The following is a 23,304-nucleotide window of genomic DNA, read 5'->3' on the forward strand; positions in this document are numbered from 1 at the left end:
TCTCAGCTCGGAGCTGTGCCTCCTTCTGGACTCTGCACTCCTCCCTCCCACTGCTTCTACCAGTGCAACTATATCCATATTTTTGTTAAATTAATACTGTGTTCACAGTTTTATAACTTTATAAATACTGTTTTCCCCCAATGTTTTCATAATCGCTCCCTTTAAAAAAAAATTGAGATTGCATGATAAAACAGATCCTGTTTTTTTTCATAAATATGATTTTTTCATATTTCACTGTTATATATATATATATATTAAGCCTCACTCGAGGTTGCATTTTTTATTGGATTTTAGAAAAACATCCATGTGAGAGAAACATTGGTTGCTTCCTGTACCTGCCCAACAGGAATCAAACCTGCATGCGACCTAGGTATGTGCCTGACCCGGAGTTGAACCCACAAGCTTTTGGTGTGTGGGATGACGCTCCAATAAACTAAGCACCCAGCCAGGGCTTTCATTGCTTGTATTTATCATACTTTATTTTTGGAATTAGGTTATTTTATTTTTTGGTGTAATATATACACCTGTGAAGAACTCCTTGGGTATAAAACATTTTTAAAATTTGGAATTGTTTCCTCACGATGGATTCCTGAAGTAATATTATTAATCAAAGGTTATAAAGCTTTTAAGGACCCTTGATGTACATTTCCAAATTGTTATTCCTAAAGTGTGTATTCCTAGGTTCGTATTCCTAAGGTTTGTACCCCTAAGTGTGTACCCCTAAGTGTGTACCCCTAAGTGTGTACCCCTAAGTGTGTACCCCTAAGTGTGTACCCCTAAGTGTGTATTCCTTCTGTGAGTTGGGCAGCTCCGGGTCGCAGGTGACATTTGCTGTCTGAGCGCCTGCGTCCCCACCTGCTGACCCGGGACGAGGTGTCCACACAGACGCAGGGGCCTCGCTCCCTCTCCTCCGTCCACCCTCAGCGCCACCCTCAGCGCACAGCCCGCCCGCCTGGCCCGGAAATTCCATTCCTGGGCGCAGGTCCTCACTCCATTCTTGCGGGGAAGGGACACTCACTCTCTGCTGTGATTTCTGTTCACTGAGAAAGTCGGCGCTGAGTTCAGGACGGACCCCGAAGTGGGCCCGGGGGTGCAGCGGTGCCCGCGGCAGGAGCGGCCTGTGCGGCCAGGCCATGCTCGCCTCTCCCTATGACCAGACGGGTCCCACAGCATTTCTCTTCACGGGTTATTTCAACTCACTTGAAACTATTTGCAGACAGAAAGACAATTATTTCGAATGCTCATCTCAGCATGGAAGACGAAGTCACGGGATACACGCGCCCAGAGCCTCAGCCACCGGCCTGGGCTGAGCTAGGACTCATGGTGTCGGGAAAGGAGAGTGAGAACAGGGGCCGTTGGGAGGCAGCAGAGACGCTCCACCCACCCGAGTGAGAAGTTCTGCGTGGGAAGAAGGTCCAGGAAGGACACAAACTAGACACCAGGCTGCTCGGCATGTGGGATTTAATCGGAGGGGACAGGACACGACATCAAACAGCATTTTCTAGAATAATTGTCATCCCCAACACGTGCAAACCGTTTAGAAAGTGGGCTGAGGCTGTCCTCCGAAACAAGTGTGTGGGAGATGCTCATGGATCAGACACAGTGTGGCGTCCGCCGGGCACTGTCTTGTCACCAAATCGCCTGACCAGCACGTGGTGAGGTCAAGCAGGAGACGTGCGGCTCACGGACTACATCCTGCTCCCGGGGCCCATTAACTAACTACGGGTGGACATGTGGGTATTCTAGATGCGAAAGCACAGTCCTCCCAGCAACTGGAGATACAGCTTCGAACAATTTTGTGGGATTGACCTGTGATTGTCTGAATTAAGAATGCTTCAGTGAAAAACTTGCATTAACACATCAGTGACTAAAGTTGTAGAGATTAATCCTGATGAATTTTTTAGGGAAATGCTGTCCAACTCCATGTACAAAAGCAGGAATGTGCCAGGTTATGTTTAATGGGTGTATTGACTGGCTTAAGCATAGACAATCTTTTCAGTCCTGTGGTTACAAAAACTGTACATTACAAGCAGATAGAAACAAGCGGAAGGATTGTGCACACACCGGGACAGTTATCGTAGGCAGTTAGATGTACAGCTATGACAGGAAACGCGCGCGCAGGAGTTTTTAGGTAAGGTGTACCGCTAGTGAGTGGCCGGGCTACGCTCTAGTTGTCCCCAGCAGAGAGAATGAGGGCGAGGTCCGTCCGGTACAGCTTCCCCCCATCGGACAAGGCCATGATGCTCTTCTTGTAGTTGGGGATGTTGTTAATGTCCAGGTCCTGCACAGAGCACAGAGGGCATGCGCCTGGTTAATGTGGGAGGGAGTCAGCATGGCCGGGTGAGAGGGTGTGTAGGGGTGCTCCTTACATAGGTCCCAGAGAGGAGCTGGGTAATCACAAGTGGTTGTAACATCTATTGATCCCAGCCCTGGCTGGTGTGCTCAGTGGTTAGAGTGTTGGCCTGCAGACTGAAGGGTCATGGGTTTGATTCCAGTCAAGGTTGCGTGTTTGATGCCCAGCCCCCGGCAGGGTACGAGTGGGAGGCCACCAGTCGATGTGTCTCTGTCACATCAATGTCTCTCTCTCTCCTCCCTGTGCCTCTCCCTTCCACTCTCTCTAAAAATCAATGGAAAAATCTCCTGAGGTGAGGATTAATAAACAATAAAATAAATAAAAATCCATTGATCCCAGTTGCCAAGTCAGGTTAAAAACTGAAAGCTACTCCTGCCCTCCCTAAATGCTTCGAGTTCAGACATGGGTGTGGCTGCCCCGGATGGCTCCGTGCACCCGCCTGGGAAGGCGTTACCTGCTTGTTCTTCTCGCACAGGTCCCGCAGCAGAGCGTCGAGCTCGTGTTCGTCGATGTAGCCATTGCCGTCCTGAGGGAGGAGAAGCAGAGCCGGTCTCCGACACATGGCAATGTGGCAACACACACGAAGGACCTGCTCAGGCCCCGTCCCGGGAGCACCCTGACCCCTCGGACCCCGCCATGTCTGACTGCTCCAGAGTCGCCTCTCATTCCACACCTTACATTTGTAACATGAACGTTTCAAAGAGCCTTACATTTAACACTTCACTTCATGTCACAGCACCTCCTGTGGAGGTAACTGGTCACCAACGTGCTCATAGGAGTGGGACATGGAGGCCTGAGGAAGCCATGTGACCCGCCTGGTGTCATACTGGTTTGGTCCAGGGGTAGAGACTTTAGAGCAAATAAAGGAGGTTAACCAGTGACCTTGCAAACAGCTTTTCTCTCTCTCTCTCTCTCTCTCTCTCTCTCTCTCTCTCTCACACACACACACACACACACACACACACACACACACACACGACAGAGCCTTTCACTGGGTGGAGGAAACTGCTGGAATTTTCATCCAGATCAGTCCCCTTCCCCCGCCCCCCCCAACACCCACCTGCAGAACAGGGGGGACTGTCTTTGTTTACACGTGAGGAAACTGAGGCTCAGAGGACTTTGGTATCTTATTCAAAGCCTCATAGCAGTTCAGTTAGAGTGTGGGATTTGTGTCAAGATTTGCCTAATTTGGGACACACCACGATACATTTCCTGGGTGAGAAGGAGACAGCTGGGTGACTAATAGTTCATGTTGCTTTTCATAGGAGCCTGGAGCCTGAGGGTTTTCCCCTCAGCATTTTCCAAATTCTGAAGAACTATAGATAAGAACAAACTTTTACCTGGTCATATAACTCGAAAGCTTTATTGAACTCTTTCCCACACATTTTGACGCCCTGGAGGGTAGAGAAGGAGCAAAGGTTAAAATGCTGCTGGTAAGCTTTATGGAGTTTCCCTCAGCGACTCTCCCATATTGTAACTGTTCAAGGAAAATACCATCTATGGTAGAGAAAAAGAGAAATACCTGAAATTTAAGAAGAAAATTCTCCTGCACTGGTAGTAGCCTTTTGAGAGAAAAACATTACGTTAATGGATTAGCATTTTGGTAGGATCAGCTTCAGTTAGTATTGGCGCAGCCCTCACTCACCGGGCCATCTCGGTTAACTCCAGCTTCCCGTCATTATTTGAATCAAATAATTTCAGCTGAAAGACAAAAAGTCATTATTGTAGTCGTTGAATAATGGTTTATTGCATGAAGGACAAGAAAATTCAACTTAAAGTAGTTTGAGTTAGGAATTACTTATACAGACAGCAAAGTTGTAGAAAGTAGCATTTATTAAACTATTGGTGCGGGGTTTTCAGTTCTGTAACTTGTACAATTGCCAAAGTGTCTCCTCAGAACAATTGAGAGCAGTCAAGCAGCAGCGGGCTCCCTGCACTCCCGGAAGCCTGCCATGACTCCCCGCACAGGGGTGCACAGGTGTCTCAGACGTGCGAGGGCTGTCTGCAGAGGAGCACACCCTGACTCCACGCAGTGGTGTGAAAAGAAACGCTTTTCTCTCAGGAGCATAATGGGGGACACCCAGCGGCAACAGGCAGACACTATGAATAACCCTTGGAGAACAGAAGTTTTGAGTAATTGGAACTGTTTTCATTTCCTTTGCATGCTGGGTACGCGGTAAAGCCCAGCCTGCCCACAGCACGCACACACCCCGCACCGCAGACACACCTGGGAACCCTGCGCACCGCACGGGGCAGGTAGGAACGCTGCTGTGCAATAGCAGATGGGAGAGCTGTGTATGAAATAGGGCAAACACGTACACTACATGTGTGGAGAAGTGCATTATTTTTGTTCATAAAGGAATGTGATAGAATGGGGCCTCTTTGGGGACAGACGGAAGGTGTGTCTGGGGGGAGGCAGATGTGTCCGGGGTCTGATGCTGACACACTTTATAATTCGTTGGCCATAAGATCTGATATTGTCGCACTAATATCAGCACCAAGCCCTGGACACCAGATCACATGGATTAGTGCCCACAGGGAAATATTTCCCCACAAATATATTTAAATGTTAATTAGTTCTTGATTAATTTGCTTCTCCGATTTGAACTGGTTTATGACATTTAATCAGATATGCAAACTCCTATTTGAGTGGCTTTAAAAGGCCGCTCAGAGCTCTACCTGGAGAGGAGTCTTTACCCTAAATAGATATCCCTTAAGATCGGCACCAAGGACAGCTGGTGAATGTAGGTTATTGCCCTTTCCCAGAGGTGGGTGCCGGGTGGCCCTCCGTGACACAGTTCTGTGCTGAGCTTCGGTAGGTGCGGTGCAGCGAGGACACCATGAGAATGGTTTGTTTTGAAACTAGATATTAGTCCCACTTTATAATAAATACGCTGTGCAGTGAATATGGCGACAGCTACGTTCTGGAGGTATTTCCCCTCATAAAAGTAGGCTGGCAGGCTGAGAGCCAACCTCAGTGACGTCAAACATAATCAGACCCTTTACAAGGTTATTTCTCAGGGTACCTGAAGAGGCTAACTTCTTAACCCACCTAACATAACACAAGTTTATAACACGCACTTACGTTGTATGGGTTATTTATTTACATCCACGCGGTAAGAGTTCACCGCGACCTCACAAACTCATGCTGACTGAATAATAAAACTTTAAACTCCAAGAGGTAAACAATTAGAACAGTGCTGCCCACAGCTGAAGCAGTTCAGGAAAAGTGCCCGGGTCCTGAGGAATCAGCGTGAGCCCACTCACCCCCCTGAAACTAGTTAACCTCGCAGGGAGGATGCTTCTATCTGGGCTTCATAATGTATTTCACATTCATTCCTAAACACGAAGTGCCTGTGTGTAAAGCAGTTTTCTTAGCTCCATGTTCAGCGTTTGACCGTAGAGCTCGCTCATACTGTTCCCCATGGCATTAGAATAAAGGTATGTTTGGATTTCCTCACCCAAGATGAGGCTCCAAAATAAGAAAAATCAAAAGGCAGAGGCAGAAATACCCATTTTACCGTAGTCTCTAATGAGTAAGGTGGCTATAAATTATCTCTAAACTCTAACAAAAGCTATGCTTTCCTAAGTCATGATGAAAATTGAGTCAGAACTTCTATAATGAATGACATTTAGTGATATAATGTATATATCTATAATGTGACTTACATATATCTGAGTTACAGAATTTAGCGATGCAATACACTGCCTTTTAAGAAAAACAAGTGATCTTTTGAGACAAAATTGGCAACTGCACGAGAAGAGATTTGCCCATCTGGCGCCTGTGGCACAGCCGCGAGGCCTCGGCCAGGGGAGTCAGCTTTTCACGTGAGCGACACCACGTGAGCGAGGCCGCCGGTCACTGCTCACACCACAGCCTGGGTGAGCGGGCCTGGCTGAGCCGCTGAGGGCGTCTCACCATTAGGTCTGTGTACTCGGCCAGCTTGGCATCGTCCACCGCCTTGTTTGCTTTCTCCAGCAAGTCCTTCAGGAAGTTCTGTTAGGACAGACACAGACACCTGCATCAGTAAGGGGGGAGGAAGTGTGTCTCCGAGGGGGGCGTGTGGGAGGAGCAGAGGGGAGCCACAGGCCCTGGATTCCCCCGCACCAGCTCTCCTGGCTGCGCGGCACTTGCTTTTAGGGTTTCAGGGAAAGGAGTACCTGGACTGTGTACGTGCAGGAATCTGAGCAAAACCTCATGAACCAGCCAGCTCAGTGGACGAGTTTCTAGGCTCCCTCACCCACGCTCACGCCACTCAGCGGGAACACGGCCACTCCGGGCCTCGCCTCGGGGGAGAGCCTATGGGTGAGGTCAGGGCACCCTGATGGCCAGCACGAAGCTCCTTCCCAGGGCTGGCCGTGAGCGTCAGGTCGGGCGGCACGCGGGCCGGGCCGACTTCCTAATGCAGGTGGGCACCCCATGTGTCTCATCCCTGAGGACACGTGATCGCATGGACACAGAGGGGTGCAGGGAGGGTGATAGAGGTGACTGTCCGTGTCACAGGCAGAGGTGAGGAGTGAGCGTCAATGCCTTTAAACAGGTAAAAGCTTTACAGGAGTTCCCATAGAAATGACAGCGGCGCTGGGTGAGCAAATGCCAGCCTTTGGTGCTCGGCTAGTGCTGCTGGCTCTCCCCATCTCCTTGGGAAAGGCGGGGCTGCCGGGAACAGAGGTCTGCGCGTGGAGTGGGAGGGGGTCTGGCTCTGCCGCTCCCCGGCTTGGGTCCCGTGCTCTCTTCTTTCACAGGAGACTGGGGCCGATGAATTATTTCCACTTCCAACATTCCACTCCAATCCGAGTGAAGATGGAAACTTCAGAGTTATCTGGTAGGGGTGAATTTTATTTTGAGCCTTAGAAGGCTTTTGTCAGAGATTAATTGGGTTAAAAGTCCTCACCAGAGACAAAAATGATGGTCACAAAAATAGCCCGGAGCCAGCGCGGGACAGGCTCCGCGCGCGCCCCAGAGCAAGTGCGCTTCACTCGATTACAGTCTTAAATTAGCTTCTGGAAAGAGCCGTTAGAAGGATGCCAGCTGATCTCCGAGATGCCCCCGAGAGGACGGCTCTACTCAGTGTCTCTTCCTGAGAAGAAGATTTAGAGCAAAGAAGGAGGCCTTTAGGGTATTTTGAGGTTGGAAATGAACCTGAAGTAATTTTCAAAAGAATTTTTTTGGTTCAATGGGATAAAAACACAATAGCTTAGCTGTCACCTTGCGGCCTCTACATTGCTGAACGGCACGTGTGCCAACGACATTGTCTCTTGTGATTTCACTAAAAAATGTTCACATTTCCCAGAGGCGCTGGTCGGATATGTCTTAGCGACTTGGCCGCAGCCCAGGCCCCTCTCCAGGGTCCTCACATATGGCGACAGGAGAAGATTCGATTGGGTGATGAGCACACAGTGCAATATACAGATCGGGCATCATCGAACCCACACCCGGACCTACAGGATCATGTTGACCAATCAACTTAATTTTAAAACCTTTTAAAAGATGAAATTAAATAAGATGGTGCAACTCCCGCCACGTCCAGCATGACTGGGAGCACGTCCTGCTCGCAGTTCCGGGACAGCCTGCAGTGCTGAGAACGTCGGGGCGTCACCGCACACACCTGGCTCTTTCCCCTGGCAGCTGTGAAAACGTGAAATTTTCCAACATCCCTGAACGTCAGTTTCTCTGTAGGATGGGCACAATAGCATCTGCTCAGAAAAGCTCCGGGGGGGGGGAGGGGATTCCATGTGCAAACACCTCGTCCCGTGCCCACCACCGCGCAGGCTCGTAAACACGTGTGCTTCCCCGAGTCACATGCTGCAGATCCTGGAAGCGGCCTCCTGCTGGGAGGCTTGGGGTCTAAGGAAAGATGCGTCCGTGTTCTGAAAGGCCAGTCAGCTGGGGGTTATGAAGGACAGAGCTGCTGCGCCTTGCATTCCAGCCAGTCTTCCGTGTGCAACATCTTGCCTGCGCTCACAATGACCCGAGAGGAAGGCGCTGTTGCCGTCCTCACGCGGATGTGGGCACCAGCAGAGTGATGGAAAGGCTGTCCAGAGGAGGGCGGCTTGGGGCTTCTGGCCGTCCCTCCTGCCCCTGCGCCTCACCAGCCTCCCACAGCCTGTGTGAGGGGCAGACACGCTCACTTCATGGCTCATTTCTGAGCAGCCTGATCAGCTAGACGTGGGGTACAGCTGAGGGCTTTGCTGTCGAGAGGAATGGTGTGTGGAAGGTCCTAGCCAGAGGCCGACGAGCTGGGTCCACCCCCAGGCCCTGCGTCTGATTTCTGTGAGGCCCTGAGGACCTCACTCTACCTCCCACCTTCTCCTCACGGGGGTAAAAGGACCCCCGAGCTCACCCAGACACTGGACATGGTAGTAGGTAACGTACTTGGCAGATAGTCTGTGTCCAATAATTGTTAACATCTTTCTCTTGAAAGAGAAATCTATTTATATAGATGTTTAATGTATAAACTATCACATTTCAGTGAAAAGGCCAAGTATCTACACTAATAAAAGAGAAAGATGCAAATTGACCGTACCTTTGCTATGCCCACCCGCCAATCAGGAGTGAGTATGCAAATTAACCCAACAAAAATGGTGGGTTAATTTGCATATGCAGGCGCCTAGTGGCCAGGGGTGGGGCAGGACGCTTGCATCATCCCAGGTGTTCCGCACTAGCTCCGGGCTCTGGGCAGCGTGGGAAGGCGGAAAGGCGGCTCCGGGCCAGAGCGAAGGCGGTGCCGGCAGCCAAGGGAAGGAAGGCCATTCTTGCATGAATCTTCATGCATCAGGCCTCTAGTTCATTATATTTATCTATGTCATAGAATAATTGGTGTCCACACAGAATGCTAGTTCCTGGCTTTGCTGAACAGAAGTGCTTGAGGTCTCTTCTTTGAGCTGGTTCTTCATCAACAGTGTGGAAATGCAGGTGATAATGTGCCCTTGCTCAATGTTAGCTTCCTTTGTGGGAGGTTTTAAAAAAGCTACACAGTTCATAACTGCCTTTGAAAGGAAAAAACTCAGGTGAGTCCTTGCTTACCTTCAGCTCCTCGGTCTCTATGAAGCCACTGTGGTCAGTGTCATACTTTCTCCATGTCTGTGAGGAGAAGGAAACCACAGGTTAGACAGCTCCTCCCACTCCAAGCGCACGGGACTGCTCGGCAGCTGCTCTCACCTTCATGAACTCCTCACAGGACTTCAGCTGCTGGCACCGGAACAGAAGCAGGAAGTTCTCTTCTGTGGGCAGCACGTGCGCCAGCTGCAAGAGATGCAGAGGGTGAGGAGCCAACAGCAAGATAGCACTTGCTGCCTCTCCACTTTCCTTGAACATGCTCACTGGGGCAGTTTCACTGCCTAGAAAACCAGGAGAACCACCACCTGGAACCGCCTTTCCCTTCCCGCTATTTGGTTCCTGAAGAGCCACTGTTATCCCCTGGACTGTCCTCTGACCAGGGCATCACCCCTCAGCTGGAAACTGTGCCTGATCTCCATCTGCCTCACAGCTCCACTCTGGCACAGGACACGGGCATGGGCATGCACTATAGGGAAGAGGCAGGGAGAGGGCGTGCATGGCAGGGAAAAGGCAGGGTGAGGGCATGCACTGCCGGGAAGAGGCGGGGTGAGAGTGTGCACTGCAGGGAAGAGGCGGGGCGTGCACTGCAGGGAAGAGGCAGGGAGAGAGCGTGCACTGCAGGGAAGAGGCAGGGCATGCACTGCAGGGAAGAGGCAGGGCGAGAGTGTGCACTTCAGGGAAGAGGCAGGGCATGCACTGCAGGGAAGAGGCGGGGTGTGCACTGCAGGGACGAGGCAGGGTGAGAGCGTGCACTGCAGGGAAGAGGCGGGGCGTGCACTGCAGGGAAGAGGCAGGGCGAGGGCGTGCACTGCAGGGAAGAGGCAGGGCGAGGGCGTGCACTGAAGGGAAGAGGCAGGAGAGTGATGTGAGGAAAGGAGGCTGGGAAGAAGCGGGTCCTCAAGGCCGAGAAGGAAGATGAGCCCAACACAATTGGAAGGTTCTGGAATGAGGTGAGAAGACAGCCCCTATCAGCGGTGGTCACCAACGACTGCTGTGGATGTCCTCTGCATGAAGACGGCTCTTGGACTTATTTTGTAATTTCCCTTTCATGATGCTGTGACATTTTCCCTTAGATCTCATTTCAAAACTTAAATGCTTTTTTTTTTGGAAAAAATTAAAGGGGGCTCCAGCTCCCATTCCAGGGTGAACATGATCCATCTCTGGGGCCAGGAGGGAGGTGGATTGATGGCCGAGCACAGCCGGTTCTATTCCTGCTCGGTTGCTAATTAGCTGTGGTCCCAGGGCCTCCAGCCACTTCCATCCTCACCACTGAGAGGCGCCGAAATAGAGCTGGGGTGCCTGCGTGCAGTGGGTGCCGGGCCTGGGGTGGGGTGCGGGGTGGGGGGGGTGGGGAGGAGGCTGCATCGCGCACAGGAATGCACCTCGCCTCCTTCCCACCATGTGGGAAGCCCCGTCCGAAATCACCAGGAACCGGGCTCCGCAGGAACCTTCAGGTCAGCTTGGGGCCCAAGGTTCTACCAAACTATTGAAAAGACTCTCACACTTTTAACAAATTCCATCCTTTTAGGTCCACTGAAATTTTAAAATTTAACATAATCGGTATCATTCTACCTGACACGCAGGTAACCTCAGCTTCTCTGTGCCGCACAACATGCCCTCTAACTCGCCGGGTTTAGACCTTTGAGATCCTATCTCAAATTGGAACATGCGTTTAGAGGCAGGGCACGGGGATTGAAACCGGGGGACGGACCGAAGTCCCTAAGGATGTTAGTGTGGCTCAGCCAGGAAACAGCTGCTTATTGACTCTGAAGGAAGGTCGCAAGGTGGCTGAGCATTAACATAGCGTTCATTTAGGAGTCAGGGACAGCCAGGGCCCTCCCTGCGCCCGCTGGCTCGGGCTTGTCAGAGACGCTGCGAGGTGCGGGTGGACGCCCAGAGCCTGTCCGCCCGGAGGGCAGACATTGTTCTTGGTCTCTGTCCCCCAGACGCTCAGCCCCCATGTGCCTGACATAGACTGTGCACTGGCTGATAATGTTACTTCATAAAAATATCCACTTAATGTGATTTATAGTGAATAATTTGTTTTTACTATCTTCACCGTCATTTTCTATATTGCTTAGATTTTCATAATTATTGTGTGTTGTTTTGAACAGAAAAGAATAATTTTTCTTAAATTCTACTTATCAAAATCCACTAAGTACATAAAAACATTAAACCAAAAAAAAAAAAATAAAAGAAAAAGCTAGTAAGCAATGACCAAGGGTAAAGTTAGGAAAATTTTAACAATCTTTGCTTCAAAAATTAAAATTCATATATCTTGCATGAAGTTCAGAGATCTCTGGGAAGTCAAACACAGAGATGGCAAAATCACTCTTCATTTTAGTGTAAATTTCTTTGCCCATTCCATTTCATCCTACTCGTTTTAATTAATTTTTAAAAACGTCTACGTGCAACATATTCCATCTTTTAATTTCACTGAACTGTTATGTTAAACTGAATACAGCACCATCCTATTTTACAGTCAGACATTGTAAACATGTAGAAGGTAATGATACACACCAGCCGTTAAGAGAGAAGCAGGGCTCTGGCCAGGTTGGCTCAGTGGATAAAGTGTCAGCCTGAGGACTAAAGGGTCTGATAGGGGACCTATAATCTGATAGAGCACCCAAATTCATCTGAAAAATAATCATATCATTTTAAATCTTAGATCACATATACTTATGTGAACAGGGGTTAAGTTTCTTACATGTGAAGAGGGGTTAAGTTTTTCTTAAGTTTCCTTTCCAAGGCCTGTGCGAAGCAATGGAGGAGGTGACTCAGCTGTGAATCCAGCAAGCAGACCCGATAAGCATGGTCAGGCCGGCCCACCAGGAGTCAAAACATCATCTCATCCACATCATCTCATCGCCTGATGACAAGGACAATAGCTGACGTCTGCAGACCCCCAGGGCTGCACGTAGCTGCACTCGGTTCCCAGCCTCACCCCAGCCCCTTCCCCTTTATACCTGTCCCCTGCACCTGCTGGGAGGCAGGATTTGATGCTTGTAAGCGCCCTGTCTTCTTGGCTGGCTGGCCTGCTCAGTAAACGCCGTACGTGATTCAATCCGGCCTTCGTTACTGGACACAGCGACAGGCAGCCCGAGCCCACCCGGGGGTTTCCTGGTAACAGGTCCTGGGTTCAATTCTGGTCAAGGGCATGTACCTTGGTTGCAGGCTCAACCCAGGAGACAGCTAATGGATAATGGATGTGTCTCTCCCACATTGATGTTTTTCTCTCTCCCTCCCTCCCTTCCACTCTCTCTAAAAATCAATGGAAAAATACCTTCAGGTGAGGATTAACAGAGAGAGAGAGAGAGAGAGAGAGAGAGAGAGAGAGAGAGAGAGACACTGTGTGGGTAGCATGGGCACCGTGCCTGGGATGCAGCGCCTCCCCCAGGTGCCGCCGTGTGTGGCCCTGAGTCTCACGGCTCCCGAGTGCCGGCCTCACTGCAGGGTAGGTCCACTAGGTCCCTGCTGACCAGGGAAGTGTCCTGCTGCCTGTCCCAAGATGACTGGTCATTTCCTAGTCCTCTAGCTCCAAAACACTCCGTGTGCCAGAGAAGAGGTGGACACGTGGAGGGAGGGAGAGGGAGGTGGGTAGCTGTGGCCACACAGATTCACCTGTGAGGAGGGCCTGTCGCTGAGCGGAGGAACCTCTCACACCTGCCCCACTGCCCACTGGTGTGCACACCCCTGGGGCACGTGGGCTGGGCCTCACAGTTTCCTGGCCCAGCGCCTGCAGCCAACCTGACCCGGGGAGTGAAGGCTGCTCCTGGGCAGACCCTCCCGTGGGGGGGTGGGCCTGAGGCACCCTCAGACCTGCTTCCAGGAGCCGGGCTGCTGTGGCCTCAGCTGGCAGGTCCGGGAGGCGACCTGGGCTGAAGGAGCTGTGTCCCCAAGGACGTGGACCTGCAAAGGCTCCGTCCTCTCACTCAACACCGGGGACACCTCGGCAGGGTCTTCCCAGCCCGAGTGACTGTGGGCCCGCTGCGTCTCGGGGGCTGTCACAGCCCAGGTCCCTCTGCCCAGTCCTGTTCTGTCCTTCCCCTTTGATAGGAACTGACCCCGAGAGCCCTGCCAACAAACCTCCTCACCGCTCCCGGGCAGGCCTACTTCCCAGGGAGCCAGCGGCCCGCAGCCTCGTCGGTGCTGGTGTGGCCCAGCCTTTGCTGTGTGGTTGCAGTTGCCCAAATTCCTGCTGTGACCCCGGGCTATTCTGTGAGCATGAGCTGGGGCTGGGGACTCAGTCCCCTAGGAAGCCTCCAGAGGGCAGGTGAGTCAAAGCAGGAGGTGACCAGGGCGAGAGAGCGGTACCAGGAGGCGGGCACTCCCAGGGGCAGCACCGAGGGAGACTCTGCCAGCGACGGGCAGCCCAACGCCAAAGACAGCCGTGTGCTGACCCCTCGGCAATCCTGGAGCCTTTGATTTCATTTGGGAACCAGAGGGATGACTCCTAGGCAGCGAGGGTGCGTCTGGGAAATGGGAGGTGAACCATCGCCTCTACACTGAGGTCTGGTTGAATTTGAACATGACGAGCTGTGCAGGAAGTGGGGGAGGCGTGGCGTTCAGCGGGTATGCTGGGTTCCCAGCGAGTCCTTTCTATTTGGAATAACAGTAGCTGATGTATTTATGAGGTTCGCAGTGTGCCAGGGTTTACCTATGTGCTTGGCACATGTGTCACATTTGATGTTGCTACTGAGACGTCACCTCCGTTCACAGCCAAGGAGACAGAGGCTCTGGACAGATGGGCTGTGTGGACGCAGCTTTTAGCTTGAGCCAGATCAGAAGTTGGACAGCCTGACTTTCTCGATTTTAAGACCCTGGTCCCTTACCATCATCACCCTTAATTAAAACCTCAGTCAAAAAGTTCTCCTAATAAACCATTTAAAAATTCTATCCAGAGTGCAGTTTCAAATCATAGTTCACTGTCCGTCACTCCCCCAAGGTCTCAGATGAAAGAGCAGCTGCCGGAACATCGCATCCCGGGTCTGAGCCCGCTCCCCGCTGTGGAGGGAGGGGACGGCTAGAGAGGCCGGCTTCCCTCAGAGGCTGCTGCAGTTATGAGACTAAAATAGCTTTTAGATCTATCTCTGCAGTGGACGCAGTGACCTGGACAGACAGATGCAGCGAGGGGCAGAGCGGGCGGGTTCCGCTCATGACCAGGGTCAGGCGCAAGCTCGGGGACCCGCCTCCTGCCAGGGGAGCTCCGAGGAGAATTTCCGTCATCTCCTGAGTCATTCGTCTCCCTCTTTATTCGAACCAGCCTTCTCTGCAATCGAGTCCTTCGTCTCAGTCCAACTTAGAGCACCCTTGACTGCCATGGTGTTTGTTAAATTACCTGGGAATCCAATTCCCCTGTTCTGACTTCATGTTAACAATCTCTCGATCACGGAACTGCGTCTGTGTGTCCAGGTGTCAAAGCCACGCTGTTGGAGGGGGTGGTCACCTTCGTGGGGACGGAAACTGGCCTGTGTCTCGGATCTTTCCCACCCACGTTCCAGTTACAGCCCCACAGTCTGAGAGCAGACGGGGCCTGACGGCGTTTGGTTTACCCGGATTAGGTTTAGTCACCTCTGAAGTGGGCATAGCATTTAGACAAATCCAGCCTTTCCCTGTGACCACCGGGCGGCAGGTGGCGCGTGGGCGGGTGCATGCTAATTCGGGCCCATGCGGGTTCCTTCCTTCACGGCTGGGAGGTCTGTGTTGGCAGGTGCCACCTGTGTCAGGGTGGGAACCAGCAGGGATGGACTTGATTTACTGCCCCTTTCCTGTGACAGGAGAGGGCACCTCGTCCTGCCGGCTCCTCACTCCTCCGGCCGCTTCCCCGTCTCTTTCCCAGTGATGATCAGAACCTCTCCTTTCCCTCTGCACTGACGGACACCCTGGGCAGAACTCACATTCACAGGAACCTCCCGGCGGCTCCTCCCTCCCCACCTGTCAGCACCCCCACTCCTGAGCCGGGGCTGGAACTCAGAGCCAGATCCAGGGTTTATCACTCCTGAGGGCACTTGTATGCATCATTCAACCTTTTTGGCTTCAGTCTCCTCATCATGAAAATGAGGATTTTGGCTAGTTTTTTCCCAAGGGTCCCATCTCGCAAAAATTCCACGTGTGGGATCCCCTGAGCCTCCTAAAGCATCGCAGGAGCCTCCCTCCCTCTGACTCTGCCTCGCTGACCTGTGAGCCTCTGCGTGGGCACCGCGCCCCCTGCACCCGCTGGCCTGGTTCTCAGTCACAAGCCCTGCTGCTATACATCCACCTCTTCAGATAGCAATGCGTTTCATGTCGGCAGAGGGGAGTGCAGACTCCAGGGAAATACTTTAATTACAAAGATAATAATAGTACGTCCTTCTGTAACTCGATCTGTACTAGCGGTTTAAAAGGAAGTGTATTCCACACTGACACGCAGCTGTCCTGTGAGATCAACTACTTGAAAACCAGGTTAGTTCTCAGAATCAAAGGTAAATTATGACTAAATGTCGTAACATTCAGGATGTCACAGTCCAGTAGACTAAGGACATGACATAAAGAACATAAGGACCCTCGTGATGTGGCGTCTTTTAAAAAAGGAGCGTATGAACTTTCTGAAGGCTGTGCACGCGATTTCTCTCATGGAAATAGAGACAGAAACAGGTGGCGAGGTTTACGGAGCCGCTGAGGCACCAGCCTCTGGGAGACTGAGTGAGGGGCACAGAGCACTGATGTGGGACGGTTTTGCCTCCTTGGTTCACAGGCAGAAGTCATCATCAAAAGTTAAGATCTGGCACCGTGTTTTGAACTTCCAGGGACCTCTAACAGAGCTTAACACGCCCGCTGCCAGTTCAAAATAGAATCTCAGAAACCAGGCTGTGGCTCTGACACTGTCGCAGGGACTTTATGTTTAACAGTGCTGACTGGTAAGAAACGCCTGCGGCCATGCACATGGCAGGCGTCACACCGAGCGAGGCAGGTACACTCACCAGTTGGGAGTGAGCCCGGACGTCGGGGACTTGGCCTGTGTGGGCAGATCCCTTCTCTGGCCCTGGTCCCAGTGTCTCATCTAAATGTAGGCTGAGGACTCCAATGTTTTATTTTATATTTCTGAGCAGAAGATAACCTGATACTTAGGCAACATAAGCCTCCCTAAAGGGTCTTGCCATATCATATTTGAGTTGGATATGGCTACAACATGAAGGCCATTTATTCAAACTGTATCTGAAAAACATGGCTCTTACCTCTACAATTCCTATTTTTCCATCATCTTTCTGCCCGTACTGCTCCACAAAAGCTTTCATCTCAGATGATAGCTCCTGAAATTATATAAAAGCGAGTAAAAAGTTTGTGAGAATAAAACCCAAACCCAGTCATGCTTGTGATGGTGTTAATAACTTATTGCAAAGAAAAACTGGGATTGGAACCATTTAGAACTACTCATACTGATGAACTATTCTCATGAAAATTAAAGACAACGGATAAACAGTATATGCTGGTTTTCAATGAAGGAGTTATAATTATCATGATCATTTCTGAACCAATTGCTATGATTTTTCTTCTATTATTAGTTTTGGGAATATACTATCCTTTAAAATGTCATCAGCATTGTTGAGTTGATGAGCTTTCATGAGTTAAAGATAATGATCTCTTTACACGTGCTCAGAGGAGAGTCTCTCCTAGTGTGGCACCAGCTGTGCGGAACGTTCTTGCCCCTGGGAGGTATTCTACATGTTTTCAGTTAAGCAAAGCAGGAATGTGGCATCCATTGATTAAATAAGTAAAAAAATTAAACATCAGAAAAATATGTGTCAGATAAAAACTGACTTGTCCTTTCACTAGAGACAGATGCTGATGATCTGATGTTAAGCCACTGGTCATGGGTCCTGCATCCCAGCGCTTCCTTGTCTCCACTTTTTCTGAACTAAATGAACTTCAGTTCAATAAGGCACGTGTGAGTGACTTGCTGAATGCATCCATTGCGTGGCTTCCCCCAATCTGTTCTATTGCTTACAGTCTCTTCCCTTTTGACAGGAGGGAGATCTAGGCACTATGATACTTGGCTAGTATTCAGGAAGTTGAATGTAGCCATTGGAAACAGCCCTGCTGAAGTCGTCACAGCCTGTTTAAAATAGGTCAGCCTTTACTGCTGCACATTCTATGTTCTTGCAAAACAAATTAAGGTCTCAGTTTCTGTCATAACTAGAAAGAGGCAGCCGTTTGCTCTAGGGATGGACCAGTTAGTATAGTCTAAGGGCTATTTTGAGGCTGAATATCATGACTACAAGTTTACAAAATCCTTTCTGAACCAAAGTAAATATTGTTGGTAGAACTGAAGAAGCAGATAGTAATTAAGCAATTTAATTATAATGTAGTCTTAAAAACAAACAAACATGCCCTGACCGGTTGGGCTCAGTGGATAGAGCGTCGGCCTGCAGACTGAAGGGTCCCAGGTTCGATTCCGGTCAAGGGCATGTACCTTGGTTGCAGGCACATCCCCTGTGGGGGGCGTGCAGAAAGCAGCTGATCGATGTTTCTTTCTCATCGATGTTTCTAACTCTCTATCCCTCTCCCTTCCTCTCTGTAAAAAAACCCAATAAAATATATTTAAAAACAACAACAAAAAAGCAAACAAACAACTCTTCTAGCCCAGTCATGTGGCTCAGTGGCTGAGCAGTGACCCATGAACCAGGAGGTCACTGGTTGGATTCCTGGCAGGGCACATGCCCGGGCTGCACTTGATTCTCTCATCCATGTTTCTATCTTTCTATCCCTCTCCCTTCCTCTCTCTCTAAAAATAAATAAAAGCATATTTAAAACAAAAACTCCTCCTGTACGGATTAATTTTAACTTGTATTTATTAAATTTACTATAGCAACAACTGTAAGAAAGTGAGAGTGGCCCGGCCAGCATGGCTCAGTTGAGGGTCGACCTATGAACCCAGGAGGTCAGGGTTTGATCCCGGTCAGGGCACATGCCTGGCTGGCCCGCTCAATCCCCAGTGTGGGGTGTGCAGGAGGCAGCCGATCAATGATTCTCTCTCATCATTGATGTTCCTATCTCTCTCTCCCTTCCTTTCTGAAATCAATAAAAAAATATTTTTAAAAAAGTGAGAGTGACCGTGGTGGGACTATCCATTCGAATGTACATTCTTAGAGTACACAGAGAACAAAGCATTTGCTCTTAAATCTTAAAATCATCTTAGAAAAAAGAGTCAATGATCAAGGGACCAAGCACCTTGCTATCACCCTGTGTCTGTTCAGACTTGGTGTTGTTGGGTTATAATCTAACAATAAAGTTTCCAGGATTCTAAAATTGGAGCCGAGGCAGTAGAAAAAGAAAATTATGCTCTGAAACCTCCAAACCTCTAACATAAAGTCAGTATTTATAAAAAAGTACAAATATTAAAATGGGAAGAGGAAAAGAAAAATCTGAAGAAATGTATAGTTTCTAAATATTTGAATTTCTAAGATGAAAATAAATCTCAATTTTAAAATTACTTCTAGAAAAATTAAAATATATTCATTTATTTGCTGGAAGCATCTTACAAGGTTTCAATTTGAAATTTTTTAACAAGTAAGATTTTTTCCAAGCAAATATTTTAAATATATATTTTGAATGATGAAGAGACTTGTTTTTGCTTTATTAGTAAAAGATACATAGAGGTGTAATGATAGTATTGCATAAATTTATTTTCATGGTAATGTGTAAGGAGGGGGAGAGAAAGAATGTAAAACAGTTTCTATTTTATTTGATCCCGTTCAGTTATACTTCCAGGTTATACAGTCTAAATCTGGGTGAGACAATCCCCAGCATGTTGTCTGGCTTTAAGTTGATTCTGTCAATGATTTTAGCAACTGATAGTTCTGTGATGCATTGCATTTTAGAGTCCTCTGGGATTCTTTTTGAACATGTTGAACATAGATGTGTATCACACATAGAACAAAATGTAACTCTATTAGTAAGTTATACATACATATGTAATTTTTAAATTATAACTCAATGCTAGAGGTGGTGATCTGCTAAGAGTCACACACACCTATATTTTCCTCCAAATATATATACAGGGTGAGGCAAAAGTAGGTTTGTAGCCATGAGTACACAGAACACAGAGTTTATTCTTATATTACGTATTAAGTATTGTGTTATTTTTCATACAAACAACTGTAAGCCTACTTTTGCCCCACCTTGCATACACAATCTCTTTCTAGTGGTAGTCAAATAGCCAAAGAGTATAGCTAACAGCCCACCCAGCACTGCTTCTGAAATGCAGTCTTCCATAAATCCCAATAGATGAGTAAAATTCTTAACCTATTTTCCTTTATACAGTCATTTCGTCTGCGATTTAAAGGTGGGCACTTTGTTTTTATGCTGACAACATATATTCTTAACAGCATGACCAAAGGAGGGCATTCAGAATTCGTAAGAATTGTTTAATTAACTAGTGGATTAAATTACAATTACAGCTATTTTCAAAATGCCATTAATTGCTTACCATCAGAGCATCACTTTAAAAACATTGAATTGTTAAAATTTCTTTACTTTTTACATTTCTAACTTTTGGGTTTCTCCCTTTGGGCAGAGATGAACACCTTTCTTGCTAAATTTTTGCTCATTATCATGTTGCAACTTGTTCCACTTTCCCTAGGGAGGGCGGTCATTTTTCGATCTCTCCAACCACATCCCTACCACAACCATAACTGGCAATAGAAAAGGAACCTTATCTGCAGGTCTGCTGCTGACCGCGGAGGGGCAGACTGGCTGTCTACCCGGCTGCTCACGCAGTTAGAGGGGAGTTGGGAGTTACCTAACCCAACCCAGTCCCGGGCGCAGACCCACAGGGCTCGCACGCACACCTGCCTCTTAGGCACCAGAAGGGGGTGCAAGCATAGAAGCTGGACTTCAACCCTCCGGTTTGAGTCTGCACGGATTTCCCGTTAGGGACTCTCTTTCTCTCTCCGACTCTGTCTCTCAGTATCTCTCCCTATCTATATCTATGTTTCTCTGTCTCTCTCTCTCTCCCTCTGTCTCTCTGTCTGTCTCTCCGTCTCCCCCTCTCTGTCTCTCTCTCTGTCTGTCTCTCCTCTTCACCCGACACAATTCGGAAAGGCCCTCTTCTGCCCCTTCCTCAGTCAATAGAATTCACACGCCCTAGAAACCTGGGCCCTGCTGGCCCTTGATGCGAATGTGGAACATCTGTATTTTCCTCCTTTGAACTCCACCTACCAGCCCCGCCTTCTTCCGCGCCTGCTGGAGCTCCCGGACCAGGCTCTGCAGCTCCTTGCCTTCCAGGTACCCACTCCCTGCAAGACAGAGGCGCCAGGTGTCAGACAGTGTCCCGGGCAGGTGTCTTTCTGGCCACCCCAGAGGTTCCCTTCCCCCGGGACCTGGGTTGCCCGTGTGGGGGTGCTGAGCATGGCCATGGGACCTTTGAGGAGTAGTGTTCCCCAGTCCCTGCGCCCCACTTTCTTGGAGAGAAATACGTTTACGGTTCAGAATAATGTAGACGCAATATCTAAACTTCCAAGTTCACAGTTACGCCAGGCTGGAGGTAAGCTTGGGGAGCGGGAGGAGGGAGAAGTAAAGAAAAGAAGCTGGGGGGGGGATGGGATTGGAGGCTGGGGGGAGGGACGGACGGGGGGATAGAGGTAGGAGAGGAGATAGTCACCGTCAGCGTCGAAGTGAAGCCAGATCTCGAAGAACTGCGAGGCCGAGATGAGGGGCGACTGCAGGTGGGACTCTGCCCAACTCGCAGCGGTGTCAGGACGAGTGGGTCTGTGCGCAGGAGCCGCGGGCCCGGGCGCTGTCGCGGTGCTGCTCCGCTCCGCTCAGCTCAGCTCGGTCCGCTCGGGCTCCAGCCTTTATCCCCCGCCCCCGCCCCGCCCCCGCCCCGCCCACGGCCCCGCCCACAGCCACACTGTCGGCCCATAGCCCCGCCCACAGCAGCCCCGCGCCGCCCCGCCCATCATCCCACAGCCTCGCCCGTGGCGGTCGGTCCTCAGCCCACCCGGGAAGCAGCAGGCCAGGGGGTTCGCACTCATCCCCACATTCGCCGGGTGCGGAAAGCATCTCATTCCTGAGAATTACAGTAAAACCACGGACGTGCACAGGTTTCCACGTTCCGGTGGAGGAGGAAAGCTGATGCCCTCGGCGAATGGGCGCGTGGACATCTGAGTGTTCATGTGAGCATTCAGGTGAGAGCTTGGCAGCCGTTAGATTGATGTGATTAGCGAGCACAGTGGAGTTGTTGATACAGCGCCCACTCTGCTGTGCCCGCGAGGTCGTCCTACGAATCTCTCTTAAGCTGGTTGATATGAACAAGCTGTGCTGACCTGAGATAGCGGGATTATGGTGGTTTTATTTTATGCTTGAAGTAGAATTATAATTGGAAAGTAATAGAATTAAATGACAAAATCTTAACATGTTAGAGAAGGGAGTGATCTTGGAGATACTACGGCCTACCTCCTTGAGTTTGGAAAAAGAAAGGAAAGCAAAGAGAAAGCAAGCATCTGGTCCAAGCACCATGCCTACGGGCCAGTGACCAGCCGAGGCCCCGTCAGAGCTGAGCATCCCTGTTAAAGAGTTTTTGCGAAACTGGAAGTTACCATCAGGGTTGGGAAATACATGTTGTGTATTTTAACGTAACAAATGATATATTCAGCTGATTTCTTATTTACATAACTACTTCTAAAGTAGTATTTGGTTTTTAATCTTTTGAGGTCCACTGAGGATGTGCCTTATGATTACAGTGGAACAAAATCAAAGTGGAGGCACAAGAGAAAACCCAAATGTGGTGAGCACAGCCATAAAGTGCACTCACCCAGCTCTGCTTTTGTCCTGGTGACTGAGTCTGAGCACCCTCAGCCCTGCGCTCCTGAGACGGGGCTCTCCCAGCCGTGGGCGAGCGGCACTTCTCTCAGAGACCTGTCATTTCACAGCTGGTCTCTCACCAACCTCGCAACAGCGTTCTCTCTCCACGAGACTCGCACTACACAGATTACTCGCGCTTCAGTTACCTTCTCTGAGGCTCACGTTTAGTCTCCAAGCTGTGATGCAGAGCAATACTTTTGTTCTTGTTTTACTCAAGAAGTAGATAAACTGTGTTCTTGTACTAAATAGGTAGTCATTAAATGCTTCATTATTTACGTTTTCAGTCATGCAATGAACATTTATTAGTACTTATTATGCCAAGCAGTCTGCTAGACACTGAAAACAATGAAGAGGCCTGGCCCGTGCTTGCTAAATGCTTAGACTCATGGGGATGACGGCCAGCCCACCCAGCAGGACATTGGGCAGGATGGAGCTGGCACACACCTCCTGCTCTGTCTGCGTGCAGGGTGCTGAGGCTGGAACCACCGACTGGCTCTGAGAGCAAGCGCCCTCCCTGGTGGCTGTTGGTTTTGAGACGTGTCCAGGCAGCTCCTGGAAAAGAGCTTCTCTGAAGGCCTGTGTGGCACTCACGCACAGCAGGGCCTTTGGGTGGGAAATGGCGCATGTGGACTTGGAAGCAAACGCTAAGGTCACCCTTGGAACCAGGCTGAGGATGCGGACAGGGGACCCCTGGCAAAGCGGCTGACCCTGCCCGTGCTCACAGCGAGCTGTGCCGGACTCGGGTGCAGTGGAGCCAGAAGGGCCAGAGAGGGACCATGGCAAGCTGCTGGGAAGGGGACGACACCCTATTCTTCTTGGTAATTACACCAATTCCTTCCTGCCCTCACCCCCACCTCACACACAGTGGCTCCTAAGCAGATCCACCACGACTTTTTTTAGAGTTTCATATTAAGATCCAAAAATATTATGTGGTAACTTTTTAAAATCAGAAAAAGACGCATATGAAAACTCATCACTTTTCCATTCCAAGTCTCTGAGGCTGCTTCAGAGCTTCCATGTCACGTGTCCAGGCAGTAACACGGGGGCGTGG

At 49.8% G+C, this 23,304-nt stretch overlaps 1 protein-coding gene across 1 annotated transcript; it reads right to left on the reverse strand.

The window, feature by feature from the left end:
- Window positions 1-1,444: 1,444 nt before the first annotated feature.
- On the reverse strand, window positions 1,445-21,214 carry CALB1 (calbindin 1). Its single transcript, XM_023744833.1, has 10 exons — window positions 21,052-21,214; window positions 16,628-16,702; window positions 9,516-9,599; window positions 9,381-9,437; window positions 6,273-6,350; window positions 3,999-4,054; window positions 3,876-3,915; window positions 3,694-3,747; window positions 2,808-2,879; window positions 1,445-2,281 (listed from the first exon to the last, which is right to left on the reverse strand). The coding sequence occupies exons 2-10, from the start codon at window positions 16,685-16,687 to the stop codon at window positions 2,168-2,170; spliced, it is 615 nt and encodes a 204-aa protein (XP_023600601.1). The 5' UTR covers window positions 16,688-16,702; window positions 21,052-21,214; the 3' UTR covers window positions 1,445-2,167.
- Window positions 21,215-23,304: the final 2,090 nt, after the last annotated feature.

This window comes from Myotis lucifugus, unplaced genomic scaffold, assembly GCF_000147115.1.
Source record: "Myotis lucifugus unplaced genomic scaffold, Myoluc2.0 scaffold_490, whole genome shotgun sequence".
Lineage (NCBI taxonomy): Eukaryota > Metazoa > Chordata > Mammalia > Chiroptera > Vespertilionidae > Myotis > Myotis lucifugus.

What these genes read in the sequence shown, in the direction of transcription:
- CALB1 (XM_023744833.1), bottom strand. Translation starts at nt 16,687, where the DNA reads ATGAAAGCTTTTGTGGAGCAGTACGGGCAGAAAGATGATGGAAAAATA. An exon ending in GAGTTAACCGAGATGGCCCG is followed by an intron (nt 3,916 to 3,998) that starts GTGAGTGAGGGC and finishes TTCTCTCAAAAG; the next exon opens with GCTACTACCAGTGCAGGAGA. An exon ending in ATTTTCTTCTTAAATTTCAG is followed by an intron (nt 3,748 to 3,875) that starts GTATTTCTCTTT and finishes TCTACCCTCCAG; the next exon opens with GGCGTCAAAATGTGTGGGAA.